Genomic DNA, 20,007 nt, shown 5'->3' with positions numbered 1-20,007 from the left:
AATATAATGTTTAGGTGTTGTAAACACGTACTAAAAAAATAAAACAAATATTTAAAAAATAAACTAAAAGAAATACTTTCCAGGGAATAGAAGAATATGGGTATTTTTAAAGAAATTGGTTTCTTCTTTCTGCACTCTTTTGTAAAATGTATCAATCCTTGTTGCTAATAAGGAGACTTGGCTGCATTTAAACCATTCTTTCAGAATAACACATTTCTGATGACTCTTACTATATTGCACTATGCTAGTATCCCAGAACTTTAAGGGCCAAGCTACTGGGTCATGCAAAATCTGAGTTTCAGTCTTAAGAAAGTAATTCTTTACTTTGCTCTAATTGCAAGGTAACAAATCCTTTTTGGAAGCCAGGTATTTTCTGGTTGTTAGTTTTCAAGAAAAATGACTTAATTTAAGTATCTAATGATCAATTAAAATTTCTTTTTTAATTTTAGCAAGCATACAGAAGAAATTCAAATTAGTAACACCATTATTTTAAATTACTTTTTAAACTATTGTATAACAACAGCACAGATTTTGTCCTTTCACATCTATTTACTTTTGTGGACAATGTTTCTCAGCAAATAAATCTCTAAAACTGGAAATTGGGATCCAGTCTCATTCTACTATTATGTTTGAATTGATACATAAGCCAATGGTTAAAAGGCAAATTCCTGTCAAAATATGTACTTCTAACTATACTTTGCTTGTTTAATATTTATCAGCATCATAAATATTTATTCCAATACAATAAATTGTGTGCTGATATTTGTGAATGCAACTCATTCTGGAAGATACATTTTTAATACTTATAATCTCATTGAAAATTTAACAATGAAACATTTGAAACATATTCACATATATATGTTTTAGAATAACAAGTGATGTTATTGATAAAAGACTTCAGACAAATAATAAGATAATAAAATATAGTAGGATAAAATTGTGTGTAAGGAAAGTGAATGCAATTGAAGGAGTAAAAGGAGTGGTATGAATTTTCCCATTTTTTTCAGACCTTTTCATTGGCTTTTATTTACTTTTCTAAAGATCAGATGGGTATTAAAATATGATGGTATTTATATTTTATTTGATGTACTTAAATGAATATCAACAGGGCTTTATTTTATGAAATCAATAATTATAATATACCATAATTAACGCTCTTAAAATCTTTTTATGTATGATGGACTACCTGGTGTATTAAACTGTCTACATTTAAAAGCACAAACTAACAAAGTTTGGAAAGCACAGTGCTGATAAACTGTCAAGCATGGGACTCAGAGCAACCCTGAGCCTCTTCGAAGAGCATTCTGTCCAGGGCCACTGGGCTCTCCGGCATGAAGGAATGGCACTTCCCTATGCAAAAGTAGTGTGGATGTAGCTGAATAAATTTGATATTGTTTTGGTTAGGATATTTATTATATAAGTCAAATGGATCTGTTTCTTGATGAGACACACATTCCCTTCTCCAATTCACCAGTGCCTCTTATTTTCATGATTTCCATAACGATGATGATGGGTACCTTAGCTTTGGCTTCTCCAACATCAATGAACAAGACAGTTTATATCAGTGGCAATTTTCAGACAAGCTCAGTGCCTTCTCTTTTGCTACTAGGCAGAGAAAGTTGAGTTCTTTCCAAATAGATTGTCAAATCAGTGGGACAATGTCATCCTAAGTAGCAATATAGAAAAGAATAGGAATGATTGCATACAATAGCAATTATAGAAACATTTAGAATAAGGCAACAAAATGTAAAATAATTATAGAATAATACTGTTTCTCCCTCCTGCTTTTTACAAGAGTAATTCATACTGATTTCCTCCCCTCACTACAAAAGAAATACGAAAAAGCAAGGAGTGCATTGTTATTGGCCAAAAAGCTTCAGAATCCCTAGCTGAAATAAAATTATTTTCTGCTAATGGAAATTCAGCAAATACATGAGACTATACCAAAAATAGGCAAGTCTGTGCCAAAATATTTGATTTATTGGCTCTATAATATGAAATCTAGTGAATTTTCAGCATAAAGTAAAATGATCTACTTGATAACTTTATTTCCCCTATGTAACCTAAGATTCCAAAAAGTTTCAGATTGGTGTTTGAGACCTTATTTCTATGCAGTGTCTTTGCAGACCCTGAGTTACATGCTTCTGCCATCACAGAAGTATGATCTTGAAGTGTCTGGTGGTGAGAAGAACCCAAATTTTCACATTCATCACTGATATCCAAACTAGCACACCTGTATAGATAGCCATTTCAAAATTTTGACAGTGTATTTGAACAAATATCATGTAGTTTTAGAAATGAGTAGAAATCATTAATTTGAATAATAGAATAGAATTACTGCTTAAATAACTGTGGAAACAGAAAACATGATTCTTCAAATTTACTTGCAGTGATTTAGTAATAGTTAAGGGGATTAACAGTTTTAACAAATCAGATGGTTTATGTCAGAAAATAATTTTAAAAATCATCTCAATACTCCAAAAACAAAGGATGGAGGCTTGTCAAAAGGACACAGGAGCCAAACATAAAATAAAGGAGCTTGGCAGTGGCCAAAGCTGGGACAATATGATAAGCAGAACAAATTATGTAATATTAAATTTTAACCAAAAGGATAAAATAAATATACTGTATCTGACTATGTACTGATATAAGTGACTGAAAAATAATCAATGAAGGAACTAAACAACCTTGTAGAATTCCAATGAATACGTGTAAATACTCTCTTCTTCAAGAGGTAGAGCTTAATTTCTTCCCTTGTTACTAACATGTTGAGAGTTTAATAGATTTACTGACTAATTCCAGAGAAGAGAGTACCGAAAGGGAAAAATAGTAATTGTTAAGAACATAAAAGGAGTAAACACTACCTGAGCCAAAAGATAATAGTTAAAATCACCACTGACACATTGGACATTTTGTATCACCAGTAGGTTGAAGTGAGGACAGTTCACCTCTGTGGTAGTCTTCTACAACATCTATAGTCCTCATTCAATCACAAGGAAGACATCCGACAAACAGGGTAGTAATATTCCTTCCAGAACTCTTTAAGGGTTAAATCTGTATCTGAGTTCATATGGAACAGTTCCTTGGTGTATAGCTTCTTAAAGTTACCTATAACCCGCTGGTCCATAGACTTCAATAGAAGAGTTATATCAGGTGGAAGGAACTCAACTGATAGCTATGGGAATTCTTCAGCCAATTCTTGCTCCAGATCTCTTGGGTGAGCAGGAGCATTATCCATAATGAGGAGAGCCTTGAGTGGTAAACTTTTCTCTTCTAGATATTTCTGAACATTAGGACAGAATTCCTCCCTAATCCACTCAAGAAAAAAAGTATTGTTGTTACCCAGGTTTTTGGATTAGTTCTCCACATTGTCCTTAGCCTGTTCTTCATGACTTTATGTTTTCTGAGCACTCTAGGGCTCTCAGAGTGAAAAACCAAGAGAGGCTTTATCTTGAGGTCACCATTCACATTGGCTCATAGCAGTAAGTTTAGCCTATCCTTCATAGGCCTGTGGCCTGGCATTTTTCTGTCTTCCTGGATAATTTATGTTCTCCCAGGGATTCTCTTTCAGGAAAGGCCAGTTTCATTGCATTTGAAAACTTGATGAGCGCACAAGCCATTTTGCTGTGTCATCATTTTGAAGTGGTGTTTGTAATTTTCAGCAGCCCTTTTATCAGCATCAGCTGCTTCACCATGCCTAGTTATGTTATGAACCCCAGTTCTCAGTTTAAAATTGTGAAACCACTGCTAAGTGGGACGAAATGTTTCACCATTATCACTCACTGATGGATTATCCTTTACGAGATCTGCATTTATAGCCCTAGCTTTTTCACAAATTATAGACTCAGACTATAACCTGCTATCTGCCTTTCATTTGTCCACACTAATAATAGCCCTTCTACTTTGTCTAACACTGTTGATTGTGACTTACTGGAGAAACAATTTTAGCAACACTAGCTTCCTTGTACAATTCTTTTCTCTGTAAGAGTATTGAGACGGTAGATTTTGATGTGCTGTACATACCAGCGAGACCAGTCTCATGAATGCCACTCTCATATTTCTCCACAATTTCCTTCTTCTTTTTTATTGTGATAACTTTATTTACCTTCCCTTCCTTATCCGCTTTTCTAGCTTTGGTGGGGCCATTTTGATAGAAGTAATCATAGTGATTATATAAAGTACTGACAGAAATCATGTCCACAAATATATGCATCTGGGCTCAGACTGACACTTATATACACTTACATATGCTTTTCTGGCATTAAGAGTCTTTGTTTATAACCATTCGGTTCATTACTTAAGACTTTGTTCATAAGTTAAAACTAAAAGTCTGGTTGTAAACCAAGTTGTTTGTATGTGAGGCCAGTCATAACTTGAGGGTTCATTCTATCAAGAAATGAACCAACAAATGCTGGTGAGGATATGAGGAAAAAGTAACCCTTCTCCACTGATGGTGAGAGTGTAGACTGATGCAACCACTGAAAATCAGTGTGGAAATTCCTCAAAAAGCTAGGACTAGAGGCCCTATTTGACCCAGCTGGGTCTGGGGAGTTAGCTCAGTGGTTTCTCCACCTGCTGCGCAAGCACAAGGACCCGAGTTTGATCCCCAGTACCAAAAAAAACCACCCAAGAGTATTGCTATTTGACCCAGCTATTCCCATTCTGAGTATTTTCTCAAAAGAATTAAAAGTATCACACCACAGTGATATATGCACACTCATGTTTTTTAGCAGCACAATTTGTATTAAGTAAATCTTGGAAACAGCCCAAATGCCCATTTACTGATGAATGGATAGAAAAGATGTGGTTTTTTCATACAATGGAGTACTACTCAGCCATAAAGAAGGATAAATTTGAGACATTTCTAGGTAAATGGATGCACTTTGAGACCATACTCTTAAGTGAAATAAATTGAACACACACATGTAAATATCGCATTGTCTCTCTTGTGTGAGAAACTGAAAGAGTAAATAAGGACCAAAATGTATAACTGTTGCAAAATAGGAAGAAATTGTTCAAAAGGAAAGGAGAACTAATGGAGGAAGAAAGGGCAAGGAAGGAAGGGACTAGAAAAAAATGAGAAAAAAAGATTAAATGGAACCAAAGCTTTTGTAAATAAGGAGGGGAAGAGGGGTTGAAGAGAGGAAAGGGAAATGGGAAAAAAAGAGGAACCAAAATATATCATGTACAGGTACTGATTTTCTATGATGAATGTCATCATTATTTATATCTAAATTATACCAATAAATTTAATTTAAAAAAGACTTAGGTGATAAAAATCAAGGAAAAGCTAAGTGTTATGACCAATAGAAACTAGAGACATAACAACTAAAGAAATATGTTACACTGGATTCGAACTAGGAACAGCGAGTACATGAATCGCCAAACTAACAAAATCCAAATAAATCTAGAGGCTAGATAATAATTTTAATTTTTTCACTTTGATGAATATAATATAGTAATATAAAATGTAGCAATTGGGGGAACTGATATACATTAAAAAAAAAAATATATATATATATATATATATTTTTTTTTTTGGTACCAGGGATCAAACTCAGGACCTTGGGCCTGCAAGAGAGGGATGGTACCACTGAGCTAAATCCCCAGCCCATATCTTTATATTTTGTTAATACCAAATTATCCTCAAATTAAATTCAGTTTTTAAAATTCTGGTTTATTTATAAATTTTCTTGTTAAATAATTACCTCCAAATATAATTACTCAAATACAGATATTCTACCCTAGTAATTGAGTCACTTTTTAGCTTTTACCCCATTGATATTGTAATTTTGAAACACAATTAGAGAATCTAAAGCACAAATAAATAATTAAGTTTTACAAACCTTCACCATTATTTTACAGCCTCCAGGTGAAAAGCAGGAGGTTTTTGGCTTTTGATTTTGTATAACTATGACAAAGACCCATTTCTGGCTCATTCTGTTTTCTGTCTTCCTGCAGTGTCCACCTTTAAGCCATGTGTAAATGGAACATTTATTTTTACCTCTAAAAGTTGCCAAGTCATCTGATAAGATGTTTTATACTATTTTGTTAAAGACATAAAAATGAGCATGCTTTGCAAATGGCTTACATGTTTGCAATCAATGTTTTTATCTCAAGTACAAAATCCTGTCAATAAAAGATATTTTATTAATTGACATAATTATGTATGAAATAGGATTCTTTAAAACAAATTTATGACAGTTTTTAAGGCATTCATTGAATAAATTAATTTTTTAGCTTACAGGAAAAATGAGAAAATAATGATTACATTCACATTCATGATGTCCCTTAGGACTTCAGAAAAGTGGAAAATATTTGCATTCCATTTGTTAATAGTTCTAGTACAATACAGTCTTCATGCACTTTATACATTGCTCATTAATGTGTAGTTACCCCCAATATGTTTTGATCTATACCTTGTAAGAGCTCTTGACTTTTAAAAAAGGCTTTGTAGAAATTTAAGATGTTATTGAAAAGATTGGGAGTGACAAAGAGATTGAGATACACAAAGAAAGCAGACTGATGAAGCAGTTACTTCATTACTAAATGCAGCCTTAAGCAATACGGGAAACATGCTTCAGGTTAGTCAGAAGAGGTCCTCTGAATTACACTGTGCGTGCTTCCCTGAAATGAAACTGTGTGTTATTGGTTAAGCAGGATATTTAGCATAATCACTCTGCTAGACTGTGGTGGAGGGAGGTGATTACCACTGAGAACAGACGGGCAGGTCCACAGCACTGCCAGATTCTGCACAAGCTCCATTTATCGTTGGTTCTTGCTTTTATCCTTCTGTGTTTTCAATTTTTTTAAAAAAACATTGTATGTTCTAAAGAACTAGCTGCACAAAAGGTCGGTGGCTGATTCCTTTTAAGCTTAGATTTCAAATGTAGATGAAAGATTCAAAATGCTATCACTGTGTATCTAAGAAGGATGGGGCAGATTTCATTTTACCCTCTAGTCTCCCTCAATGCATGCACGGATTTATCTGTACGCTAAGCTCTCTGCTCTGCATCTGTAGCTCCTTGTGGATTATATTGTCTCTGTGATCAGAAATGATTTTCTCGGATATGAACACCGTTTCTGGCTCCCCTAAAGTGCATCCTCCTAATGGGACCCGGTTTTACACTTTTCAAGTAAGTGTGCTTTGAATGGCTTCACTACTTAGGAAGTTTATATATAGTCAAACTTTTAATAAAGGGAAATACAGAGAAAGGAAATCTGAAAAGTGTGAAAATATTGAAGAGGATGTATGGAATGGATAATGTGCATGTCAGTTTAATCTGTTGTAAAATATGGAAATAGGATGGCTTAAGGAATTCAAGCAAAATAATACTGAACACTTAATTTTCCACAGGGATTTTAAAATCTGCTCTACTATCAGCTGGGAAAGTGTTGTGTTGTGTCTCCTGAGGTACTTTATGGTGGTAATATGGTGACTATTGTAGAATTTCTTCTCTTAAGCATTAAGGGAGGGTGAAATTAAAAGATATTTTATGGAACTTTGCGAACTAAGTCCTCTGGGATAAAAATATGTGTTATATCTTTATACATAGCTTCAGATAATTTGTTATTTAATTTTGGTGTATGTGTAATATACAGAAATAAATAATACAGATGACTTCAGTTCCATGTTTTGTATGCTTTTCAATGTGGGTTAAAGTAGAAACTCATTAAGAGGGAAGATTTTTTGTGCTATCAAAAAGTCAAAATGATTTATAATATAAATATAAATGTGAATTACAAAGCTGTTACCTACTAAATGCAGTTCAGTTTCCTGTGAATAAATTAGTCATGAATCTACGAAATGGTTAAGTTTCAGCTAAATCAGATTCTACTTCATTTTATCCTTAAATTGCATCTCTCAGTTCTAAGGTTTACTTTGTAATTCAGTCATGTCATCATTACATGAAGAGGTGAAATGAATCTCTTCTCTCTGTATATTTCACTTTATGGAAATACAAACAGCCTGTCATTTATATTTAATTTGGTTTTATAATTATAGAGTTCTGGAATAAAATACAAAGACCAAGATCACTCATATAGTAAAGTTAGTCAGAAATTTGTAAAAGAGGCTTTGAATAAATACACATCAGATTTATAAGACTCTTGCCTTTGTAAACTGTAAGCAGTAGATATAATTATTCTCTCTACCCGCCTTTCTGTATTTCTATTTTTAATCCTGTAGCCTCTCCTGTTTTACACTGATGTCTACTGATAGTGCAAGTCTGTGCTGTTCCAGAATATATTCTCTTCCCAGTGGTGATTTGCTTAATGTGGCTGTGATTCAAAATGCCAGTGCCCTGAGGCTATTCACAGAATTATTACTTTTTCCTCTCCATACACAGAGACACAAACAGTCTTTACACTATCCTGTAGCAGATTCTTTGGGGCACTTTTGACATTAAGTATTCTACTTGAGTCTCTTAAAGTTTAAGGGTCAGTTTATTCCATATGCTCAGTCATGACACAGGCTTTTTACAAGTCCTTCAGTAAAGATCTTGCTGACATCTTTCTTGGCAGATGATTTTCTTTGAGAACACACTGTAATAATTTTTAACCACTCCTTTTTTGTTGGCACACTAACATATTCGTGTAAAAACCCTAGAATTTAAGGAATAATAAAAATATTGGCAAGTAAAAACTCTATTCTCCTCTATTTTTAATCATATAAAATGATATTTGATACCATGGTTTATAGAAACAGGGAATATGTCTTTTAAGTTTGAGTGACTATCTTTTTGTTGCTATTGCTGTTTTTTGGGGGTGGAAAATGAAAGGGAAAAGTAGAATATGCATAAGGTAAAGGTTTATGATGATGAACTCATGGCTATTATTTTCAAAAGAAAGAATTAGTTGATTATTTTTCATACCTGTATACATGAATCTATTTAAAGGCAATGTATGTTCTTTAATTGAAACACTGGGAAAAAATGATATGCTGTAAAAGTAGTGGCCCATTTGCCAAAAGATGTATCTTGTAAAAATGATTAGTTAAATTTTCAAAAATGGTTCTCATTATACAATGGCATAAATGTGCTTCTAAAATGATCTTTCTTCAAGGAGTTGGAATTTTAATGCCTGATTTCTTAAAGTTATTCCAGCAAAACAGTTGACATATGCAAAAATATTTAAGATAGTTTAGCATGAATACTACTGAATTAAGGTTCTATTTTATCATTAACCATCAAAAATTTCTCTGTCATTTTGTCCGGAATTGTATATATAAATTTTTGAGTAAAATTATAGTATTTTTTACCTAAAGAGTTCAAAGGTAAAAAGACAACAAATGAAAAACTAAGAATATTCAGATTATATTTTCTTTTTCATTATATTTTAATTTAGTCAAATACATTCATACTTCTACACATATACATGCAAATACTTTTTATAGAATATATAACACTTAATTTTCTTATGTGTAATTTCTTACTTTTATATTACTATTATTATACATAAAAGTGTGCGCATTTTTCTATTCGGAGCTGCTAACACCCTGGATGATGCCAGCACCCAGTTTATACTTTATGCATAATGAATTACTTATCACCTATCAATCAAGTGCTGCTGTAGCATTGCCTAAAGGTGTCCTTTGATTGACAAAAATTAGAAATAAATTCTAGCAGAGGAAAATTATTACTATATTTGTTTAATAGTAGTAATCAATTTGTATCACTCTAAATGTACAAATGAAAACATATCATGAAACAAATACGTACATATTTATATAACATATAATTTAATATACACACGAATGTGTGTATTATGTATAGTATTAAAATGCAGTGAATTTTTCCCAATTTTGTGTCCATAAACATTACATCCAAAGATGATTTTGGATTTGTTTTCATATATCTATATTTGCAAGTGAAATTTCACATCTGGGCTACTAAATCTGTAGATTGGTCAATCAAGTTTTAATGTGGTAGCACTCCCAAAGGTTTTGGTGACTAACCAATGGATCCTTCATTTCATAGACACCAAATGCTTTCACCAAGTGTTTCTTTCTTGTCCATTTACTTGTTGTATTTTTCGGAGCTCTATGCAAACTTTTGAGAAAATAGCAATGGCCTGTTAGGTGTGGTCCCACCTATCTTAATCCCAGCACTCTGGGAGACTGAGAGGAAAAATGCAAGTCTGAACCCAAACTTCACGATCAGCTAGGCTCTTTCTCAAAATTAAAAAACAAAACAACAGCAATAAAAAGCTGAAAATGTGGCTCAGCGCAAAGGCACTCAGTTCACACCCCAGTAACACATACACTCACAGACATACAAGTTTACAAACCACTTTCCTAATTCAAAAGAATTAATTTTGGACAAGGGGGGCAGTTTAATCTAGTTAGCTTGCAGGATACCATTTTTGTCATTAATTCTAGCATTAGTGTTATATATACTGTTACCCTATAAGACACACAGAAAACTAAAGAAAGATACTTTACCTCAAAGTATGAGGACATAGTAACATTCCATTTTCATGGCAAAAAAAAAAAAATTCAAGAATCATTTCTTCTTAAAGTATGAAATTCCCTTATGTAAAGTGAATACAATGCCCTTTGTGATTTGGAGCCCGTCCAACATAATTTTCTAATATTTTTATACCGGAAAATATTTAGTATGCTTCTGTGTGATTGCCTTTGTTTTGTATGATACTTACCATGAAATTTTTTTCTTAAAAATTCATCTCAACAGCTATGAAAGGTTCATTCTTTCCTGCAAGCTATATTGTGTTTCCTTTGATCCCCACTGAGGATTCATAATACTACTGGTACAGATTTTATGCTTTGTCATAATCTCTGAGACCAGTTTTCTAATGTGTCTGTAACACAGAGATACGATTGATATTCCAATATTTCTCTTTTATAAGCTAGTTATATATATTGAAAGATGAATCTTTAATATATGAAACATTATCCAATAAACAACAAATTATTTTCTTTTAATAATATAGGTAGTTGGGCCGTGGTTTAGCTCAGTGGTACTGCCCCTGCCTAGCAAGTGCAAGGTCCTGAGTTTGATCCTTGGTACCAAAAAAATGTATATATATATATATATATATATATATATGCATAATTACATATTAATTGGGCAATATATAAAGACATATAAAGAAAATTTGTTTAATACTAAGCATTTTTATGCCACATGAAGTTTGATTCTTTAAAGTATGAAAGTTGCATGTGTGATAAAAGAAAGTGTTTGATTTTACTGTTTGTAATGAAATAGTAGTCAAAAGGTTTTTGAAAATGTTTTTTATATATTCATTTGCTATTCTTTCTTTTTTTCTTTTTTCTTTTGTTTTTTCAAGACATGATCTCGCTAGATATTTTATGCTGGCCTGGAACTCACGCTTCACTCTCAAGTGCTGGGATTATGGTGTGCACCATCACACTTGGCCTTTGCCATTCTTTATTCATTGTTTTTTCTTATTTTATTAAGAAAAATTTAAAATTTCATTAGTACAGATTTTCACAATTGGCTAAGTTTAGCACTTGAAAAATATAAAACATCAATGGGTGAGCTGGAAATTTAAATTCCATTAAGAGTTCTTACTCAAAAGATATTACTGGTATTTACTGTGGAGGAACATGGCTTTGTAATCAAATAAATTTGAGGTAATTCTGGCTTTTCAGTAACAAACCAATTTGTTTGTTTGTTTTGGTACCAGGGATAGAACTCAGAATCTTGTGCTTGAGAGGCAGGCGGAGGAACCACTGAGCTAAATCCCTGGCCCAACAAAGAAATTCTTATACATTCTATCAGTGTGGTCCAGCATTATTTTTTCTCTTATTTTGGAGCATATTACAACTTTTTCTTGTTGATAATTTTAAAATGCATCTGAAAAAAACTATCGAAATCATTTGACACATGTTCAAGAATATAAGGAATGAAGGCAAAATAGCCCTAGTCTTATAGAAGTGATCAGAAAGAAACTGGGGGTCTATAGTTACACGGAAATATAGGCTACATGTCATCACCTACTTGTAAGTATTCCTGATTACAAGTGAGAAGAATAACACAAGAAATGTTTTCGTTACAGTATGCTCAAAGCCATTTAGTAAGTAGTGTTCTGGACAAGCAAATTTAGTATAACTGGCACATAAGCTGAGGACAGGGGATGGCTAAATGTAAATGCCCAAAATTCAAATATAAACATAGACTTGACTCTGATTCTCAGCATCTTGGACTTGATTTTTCAGATTTGCAGTGAGAAGCAGCAAGGTTGGACTTGCTCTTTAGTTAGAATATTAGATGTTGGATGTTGGATGTTGTCTTAGCTAAAAATTGGCCTATATTACAAAGAACAATTCAGTGACTTTCAAAATAATTCAGATGAGGTACCATTATTTCCACACTATACAGATTTAAAAACTAATGTTCACAAAAGATACCCAAATAATCATTAAAAATACAGAGAGTAAGTTGTATAATTTCTGTCTGAATTGAGAGTTATAGAACACGAAAGTCTACATATTTTCCATATAATCCACTAAATAAAGTGCTGATGATTAAATATAGCAGCAAACATATTCTCAGGTAAATAATTTCTAATCTCATTCATCTATTAGGAAAGAAATTTGTAACAATTTAGTTCCATGACTTTCAAACGTTTTAATACAGCCACATTAGATTTTTAAAAAGCTTTCATTTAGTTACAACTCCTCATTTAATGTTAATGGATACAGTTTTCTTCTAGTTGGAAATGGTCTTTATGATAATCAAATTTCCAATCCATCTATACCCCCTTATACTTGCACTAAAATGTGTAAAGGGAAACTGAAAAAGAAAATGAGTTACATCTTTGCTAATTTAAGCATTCTCTGTATATCAGTGTGAACTGACCACAGAAATCAAAGTATAGTCCCTAGGGCTCCAGAGAGGAAAGCAATTATAACTCTTCATTTGCAGAGGTTTCTATTTAATAGAAGTCAGACTGTATTTTCCATGAGGACAGGAACTGTGTGCCTCTTTTTAGTTGAATTATGAGCAATAAAATTTGGTGAATAGTTAGGTGCTGAATTGAATACATGATTGAAAAGAACATCCTGGTGTGTATCATACAGGTGTGATGATATCCTGATTTAGGATGACTTCCCCATAGAACCAAACAAATGGTTGTAAGAGTCTCAGTATATATCATTTATTCTTAGCTAAAATTTTGAGGTAATCCCTGGAAAGGAGGAAAATTGAAATAAGAAAATTTGAAAGGCTTGTGAAATAATTTTTTCTTTGTTTATTTTGAGACTGGATCTTCACTGTGTAGAAGATAAAGTATCTAAGGTGCTAATCAAAGGGCCCGGGGTTTAGAAAGAGTCCAAAAACATTAGCTAAAGCAGCACCCAGAGGTTTGGTCCACTGGCCATAACAGAGATGGGAAAGATATAAAGCAAGAAAAGTTAAGGAAATGGGAAAAGTCCTAAAGACATATTCAAAGCAATATGTGAGATTTCTGAATATAGAAGACAAGAGAGGAAAAGGCAAAATTAAAATTCTAAGTTCTTAGTAAAGGAAAGTGGAATGTGGAGAAAGAGCAAGTTTGGAAAACAATATGAGTTCAGTATTTGACAGATTGAGCAGACTTTAGGAAACACACCTTTGCCGCTCAGGAGAGGGATAAACCTGAGTAGTTGATGTAAATGTAGGAGATTTCTGTAGGGAAAGCTATCGAAATAAATGCAATGAGTTTGGCAAGGGATAAGGAGGTTTGGGAGAGAATGAGAATGGAAATCTCAGACACACTGACTTACCCAGAATTATCATTTTGAGTGTTTGTACTTGATTTTTTTGCAAACACACATAAGAAGTTATTTTTCTCATCACTTCTCCTTGAATATCAGCCCTTAACCTAAATGAAGTATAAGAGGTTCCTGAATGTGTGTTTTTACTTCATGGTGTAAACACATTTTGGAGGCATTTGTTGGCTTTCAACCTCTTTTTGGGCTATCACCCTTGAATCTTATTCAGGTTAAATCCTCTTGGTCTTCTACTTCCATGACATAATTATTGTGTGGCTATTGCATGGTTTGTTCTGGTACATTTAATTTTTCATTTATTTTTCTTCACCACTGGAATCTGAATTTCTAGAGAGCAAATAACTTATTTTACTTATCCATTCATATTTGCTTGTTGACATGTAGTCTAATTCCTGTCAAATTGAAGATGTCTATGCTTTTTGAATGAGTTAATTGATGTATGAATTGAAGACTTCTTAAAATATTCTCTTTTATGAATTATTTAAATCATTTGCCTCACTTTCTTGAGTGTCTTTTTTATGCTACACTTTAACAATGTTGAATAAAACACTTAGTTTCTTCACTGAAGAAATTTTAAGAGTCAACTCATGGAAAATTAGCCACAAGCTAAAATAGTACATTATTCTGTTCTCTAGAGTAGTCAGAGATAGCATAAAAACTTTGATTTTAAAAGTTCATATACAGAACATTATGAACTGAATGATTTCAATTACATAATTCTAATTTTAAATCTAGTTTTAATTCCAGCTCACAGTTAACTTTCTCATTATTATTGTTATTTTTCTTATATCTTTTCAAAGTATTTTATAATTATTAAAGACTATTCTCAAGAAAAGTTTCATAATGTGTGATTAAGACACCAGGAAGCAATGTACAGTATCTAATTCTTCTCTGTACTTTAGATTTAAACAAATGCTTGAAAATTAGGTTTTAGCAATTAGACTGCAGCTATTAACAAGTGAATTATTTCTCTATTTTTATTTTTACCAATTATAGTGGCACCTAGGTCATGAACTCATTATTAATAGCTGATAAAGTACTTATGAAATTTTGTATAAAATATTTACTTCAAGTAGAGATGACCCTCAGTCAAGATTAGCCTTTTTTTATGATTAGTGCATTTTCTACAATAATAGCATTATTTATTTCACAAATTATATTTTAATGATCTTCTTCCCATCTTAAATACAAAAAAATTAAAACTAAAGTGCCACTTTAAGTATTTCATATATATAAGCTTATTAAAATGTACTGAATTTACTTCTGAAGGTCTTGATTTTATATAAAATATTTTTGTGTTTATAAAATATATGTTTTCAGCACATTGGTATTGTCTTTTAAAAATATTCTTTGATTCATTTTAGAACTGTATTCTTAGAATTTTTAAATTGTATTTTATTTATGAATTTTATTATAATTTTAAAGGTTTATGAACATACAAATGCAAATCAAAATTTCTGGTTTATGGAATTAACTTTACAGTGTAATTGAAAACACCTAGGAAGTAAATATACAATACATAAAGTTTTAAATAAATTTGTATCCTGAAAATTCACAAGAATTAATATTATTATTGGGATTTTTAAAGAATGTCATTAATTGATGATTAAATTATAATGCAAAATGGAAATTGATAAATTTAAATGAAACACTGGATAATGACACTAGGAAGTGATTAGATTGTTCAATACAATCTAATTCTTGTATATTAATTATTCTCATTTTTAATTATCTGGGTAAAGAAAACAAAGATGATTCATAGAAAAATCATAGTTTTGGCTTTTTTCTACAAAATAAAATTAATGCAAATATGAGAATTCTGATCTACAGTGACATGTTCCAGGTGATATATAACATACCACTTCACTTCCTTTCATGCTGTATTTATATCTTACTTAGCACTTCATTCATCTGTTCTCTAAAATGATCCATCTTTGAAGTTACAATAGCTTTATAGGAAGTAACAGATGTATTTTGATTCATGTTTTAAAGAAGCTTAAAAAAGCCTGTATTTGAAAACTTAAAAGGTATTAAATTTCATAAATAAAATATTGCAATATAAATTGAACATATTTGAAGAATTATAGACTATATTTGAAGAATTATACTTCATCTTTGTTTAAATAGGTTGTTTTAATACCATTTTATTTAATATTGATATTTTATGTATAAAGAATCACGTGCTTTCACAATAATATAATGGTGAAATATTTGCATACACATTTCTTTCATTCGGGAAACACTTATAAACAACTTGGTTTAGATGTGGGCTATATTTTGGGGAAGCAATTGTAATTCACAAGTTAAAATATATTCAGGTATAATAGAGAATTATGCAAAGTGCAGGGGCATTATGTTAAAAGAATGAGTAAATTACCAACTCGTCAGTTTCAAATGACTTTGAGGAAGAATATTGGATATTGTTTTTTAAAAAGCAAAGAATTTCAGAATAGCTTACGACATAAACATAGGGGAAAATCCTAAGCTGAAATTCCCCATGTCAGAATTTTGCTAAATTTTTAAGTTTCCCTAATCTTGCAGTTCCAAAGCATGTGATGCTCCTAGACATTCATATCTTCAATTCTGCTTTTCCCTGTGCCCATGATTTGTCTTGCACACATAGACACTCATTCAATGCAATCTTTAGTTGACGGTGATCACAAATAGAAAATAATTTTCTTTTAGCAAAGAGGTTTGTGTGAGCAGGATGGTTCTTGTTCTAGCATGGTACTCTGGAAAGAGCAATGACTGATTTGTTCTTTGTTTTTTGTTTTTATTTTTTGGTATCGGGGATCGAACTCTGGGCTGATTTGTTTTAACAAATGTTACACCTTCCCTTTCACTTAAGGAGATTCAAGTAAATTATTTATTTAACAAAATGAAAAATATGGATTTTCTTTAGTCCTAAACATGGTTATGGATACAGGGCAGAGAAAGCTGGAAAAGTAAAAAAAAAAAAAAAAAAAAAGTGAGATTAAAGGAAAAGCTGAAACATTAGCCTAAGAAGCAAAATACTTCATGTGAACCATTGAAATAAATCAAAAGCCAGGCTATTATTGATTTATGGAGCCTACTATGTGCTAAGTTCTGTCCTATCTGCTGGATCAATTGTTCCAATAGTGTGAAATAAATAAATAAATAGGATAATGTGTAGTATATTGGGTGGTAGTAAGTGCTAAGGAGAAAAACAAAGCATTGAAAGGGAAGCAATTTCTGGTGGGCAGAGAAACGTCACAGCTGTCATTCAAGACTTCTAGGAATCAGAGCAGCTACTGGGATCTCTGCAGTAGTGTGAACTGAAGGGCAACTGCTTCCCCAGCCATCACCATATATGCCCCTCTTTTAAAGATTTCAGTTTAAGAGAGAGGAAGTCTGCTTGGCCATCCTGGACTTCAGTTAATCAAATGTGCACTGTCTTTTCTTGTCTCTGCCTCTGCCTGGCTTGTTGCACCCTGATTCAGTAATGTCCTTCTTGCTATAAGGAGACACACCACAGAATGTGTTCAACCAAATTCTACACTTCCTTTATGACAAAAAGTCCATTAAATTGCTGTTTCTCACTGCTTCCAGAACTTCCTTATTTTGTCATTTTTTTCTCGATTTCCTACTTCTTTCCCCCAAAATCTCATTCATTCTTTTGAGTCTAGTATAAAATGTTTTTCATGAATCCATCATAATCCCCTAGTGTATGTTCATCCTTACCCTTGTTGAGATGTCATAAAAAGTTTTGCTAACCTCTATTAAAATAAAATCTCACTATGCATACCTGATTCCTCAAGGAAACAAAACACATTTTACTAGGAAAACAAATTGTGAGTACTCAGTAATTATCTAAATATTAAAAGAATACATATAGTTTCTCAAAGGTCACAGAATGTATTTTATATTAAGAGTTATGTTGGGAATGTATTTATAAGTGTGTGAGTATTGTAACTTTAAAATATGAATATTCCTACAGAAGATAGATGACTGTGCTTATTATCTTGTTTATGTATATCTATGGTTGCTGTTTTTTTTCTTGTTCATTTGGTTGTGAGAATTTAGCAGTGAAAGAATAGTGTTTTTTGGAAAAAATGGAAATAAAGTCTTTGTAAATAGGGAAGGGTGGAGGGCGTGAAGGGAGGGCTAGGAATGGGGAAAAAATAAGAACCAAGATGCATTATGTAAAGGTACATTTCCCAATGAGAAATGTAATTGTGTTGTATACATACAATGTACCAATAAAAGAATTTAATACAAAAAAGAATAGTGTTTTTTAAAGCATTTTTCCATAAAATTTAGAAAATATTCAAATTTGAAATAAATACATTTATTTATACTTAATGTTCACGAAATGATACTAGGATTTATACACCTCATATAAAATTTGTATAAAATTTAGAAATTCTATTTTACTCTATTTCACATGCACATTTTCATTCTGTTCACATTAGCTTCTTTTTTTTGTTATTATCTCACTTTTTTCCTTAGGTTATCAATACTGAATACTAACTCCTCATTATTCTATAATGATAGAGTACAGCAGGTGAACTCAGACTTAAGCAGGTGACTTCATCTCTATCTTCATTTCTTTCCTCTATAAAATGGGAATGTAGACAGTAATTCCACCTCAAGGAATTGTCATTAGGATCAAGTAGATAATGCATGTAAGGTGTTCATCATGGCATTCAACGTGTAAAAATGCAAATCAGATTAACTTAGAGCACTATTTCTACTAATTTTATAATTGAAGTATGAAATATTTTAATGCAATATTTTTGTCAAGAATATAATTATTTTATATTAGCTGTCGAGTAAAATTGTCTCAGAAAATTGCAATTGAACTTTCAGACTTTATGTTCTTGACTGTAGCCTTTCTCTCTTTCTCTCTCCCTTCCTGTTTCCCTCTCCCTCCCTCCCTATTTCCCTCTCCCTCCTACCCTCTCTCTTATGATCTCAAATTTTCTCCCTCCTCTCTTACTTTCTCCCAAATAAGAGTAAAAGATCCTTAAAATTATTATAAGAAATCTCCAACTTTAGAATTCATAATTATCCAAAAATGCAGGCTACCAACTACCACCTCCAGAAGTGATTCAGACAATATGTGAGGAACAGGAATTTGTATTTTTAAACTGAATGTCAAATGATGCCTATGCAGAATTATTATGGATTAGAAAAACAATGGACAGGATAGAGAGTATTTTTAGCATGATTAAAAGTATTTCAGAAAAGTATGTTTTGACTTGTGATGAAAGCATTTAGTAATTTCGTTCATTGGCTAAATTTTTAACTTTAATTATGTACAAAGTGTAAGGATTCCAAACTTTTTTCTGCAATAAAATAAGCTAGTTAAATTGAAGATTAGCCTTCAGCAATGATGACCTTTAGCATGTATCTCCTTTAGGGCATATGGTTGTCAAGGAATTTCCAAATTCACACTTAATTTATTGCCATGTCAAGAATGATACCCATCTGTTGTTAATTAAAGCTTAATCTGTCACTGAGAAAGTGCAGAAAATGAAGGAAAAGCATTAGATTACCCACTACTAAAAATAAAACTAGCTATCTTTAAAAAATCTAATTTCAAATTGGAACTTGATTAAATATGAGTGTTCTGTTTTGGAGAAAGGTCCATATGCTGCTGAGCAGAATTTATATTACATTGTTGCTGGGTGGAATGCTCTACAGATATTGATAAAGTACATTTGTTCAAAAGTTTTGTTCAACTCAAATATTTCTTTGTTGTTTTTTTATCTTTGATATGTCTATTTGTGACAGTTTGGTATTGAGTTCCTCCATTATTATTGAGTTTATGTTTATCTGATCTTTTATGTGCAGTAGTATTTGTTTCATGAAGTTGAATGTGCCACTCTTCAGTGCATATGTTTCAATAATTATCTCTTCCTGTTGGATTGTTCCTTTTACCAATATGTAGTGACTTCCTTTGCCCCTTTTGATTAGTTTGGGCTTGACACCCACTTTGTCTGAATATAAGATAACTACAGCTTCTTTATTTCTTGTTTCTGTTGCATAGAATATTGTTTTCCATAAAATTTAGAAAATATTCAAATTTGAAATAAATACATTTATTTAGTTTTTGGTCAATGAGTTTTTGGGGGGATTAAATGTGTTTCTTGTATAGGACATATCACTGGATTTTTTTCTTGATCCATTTTGCTGGTCTGTATTTTTTTATTAGGGAACTGAGACCATTGACATTGAGAGTGTTACTGACTGGTATTGATTTATTTCTGTCATTTTGTTATTTTCCCATT

General features: G+C 32.0%; 1 protein-coding gene across 35 annotated transcripts in view; it reads left to right on the top strand.

Annotated features, from left to right (window-relative positions):
• Ppfia2 (PPFI scaffold protein A2) overlaps positions 1-20,007 on the top strand; it is a 482,684-nt gene that overhangs the window by 146,364 nt on the left and 316,313 nt on the right. For 6 of the 35 annotated variants that reach the window (XM_087192548.1, XM_087192545.1, XM_087192546.1 and 3 more), the window contains exon 1: positions 6,715-7,136. The exons of 27 other annotated variants lie outside the window; for them this stretch is intronic. In XM_087192548.1, coding sequence (XP_087048674.1) covers positions 7,056-7,136 — 81 coding nt within the window. In that variant the 5' untranslated portion in view covers positions 6,715-7,055. Of the gene's footprint in view, positions 1-6,714; positions 7,137-20,007 lie in introns of those variants that run through there. 2 more of the 35 variants (XM_087192550.1, XM_087192549.1) reach the window with 2 other exon arrangements.

This window comes from Heterocephalus glaber, unplaced genomic scaffold, assembly GCF_053883595.1.
Source record: "Heterocephalus glaber isolate CG9 unplaced genomic scaffold, H.glaber_assembly_v1.0 deba00001572, whole genome shotgun sequence".
Taxonomy (NCBI): domain Eukaryota; kingdom Metazoa; phylum Chordata; class Mammalia; order Rodentia; family Bathyergidae; genus Heterocephalus; species Heterocephalus glaber.
Note: the sequence above shows the minus strand (reverse complement) of the source record. Positions and strands in the feature narration are given on the sequence as shown.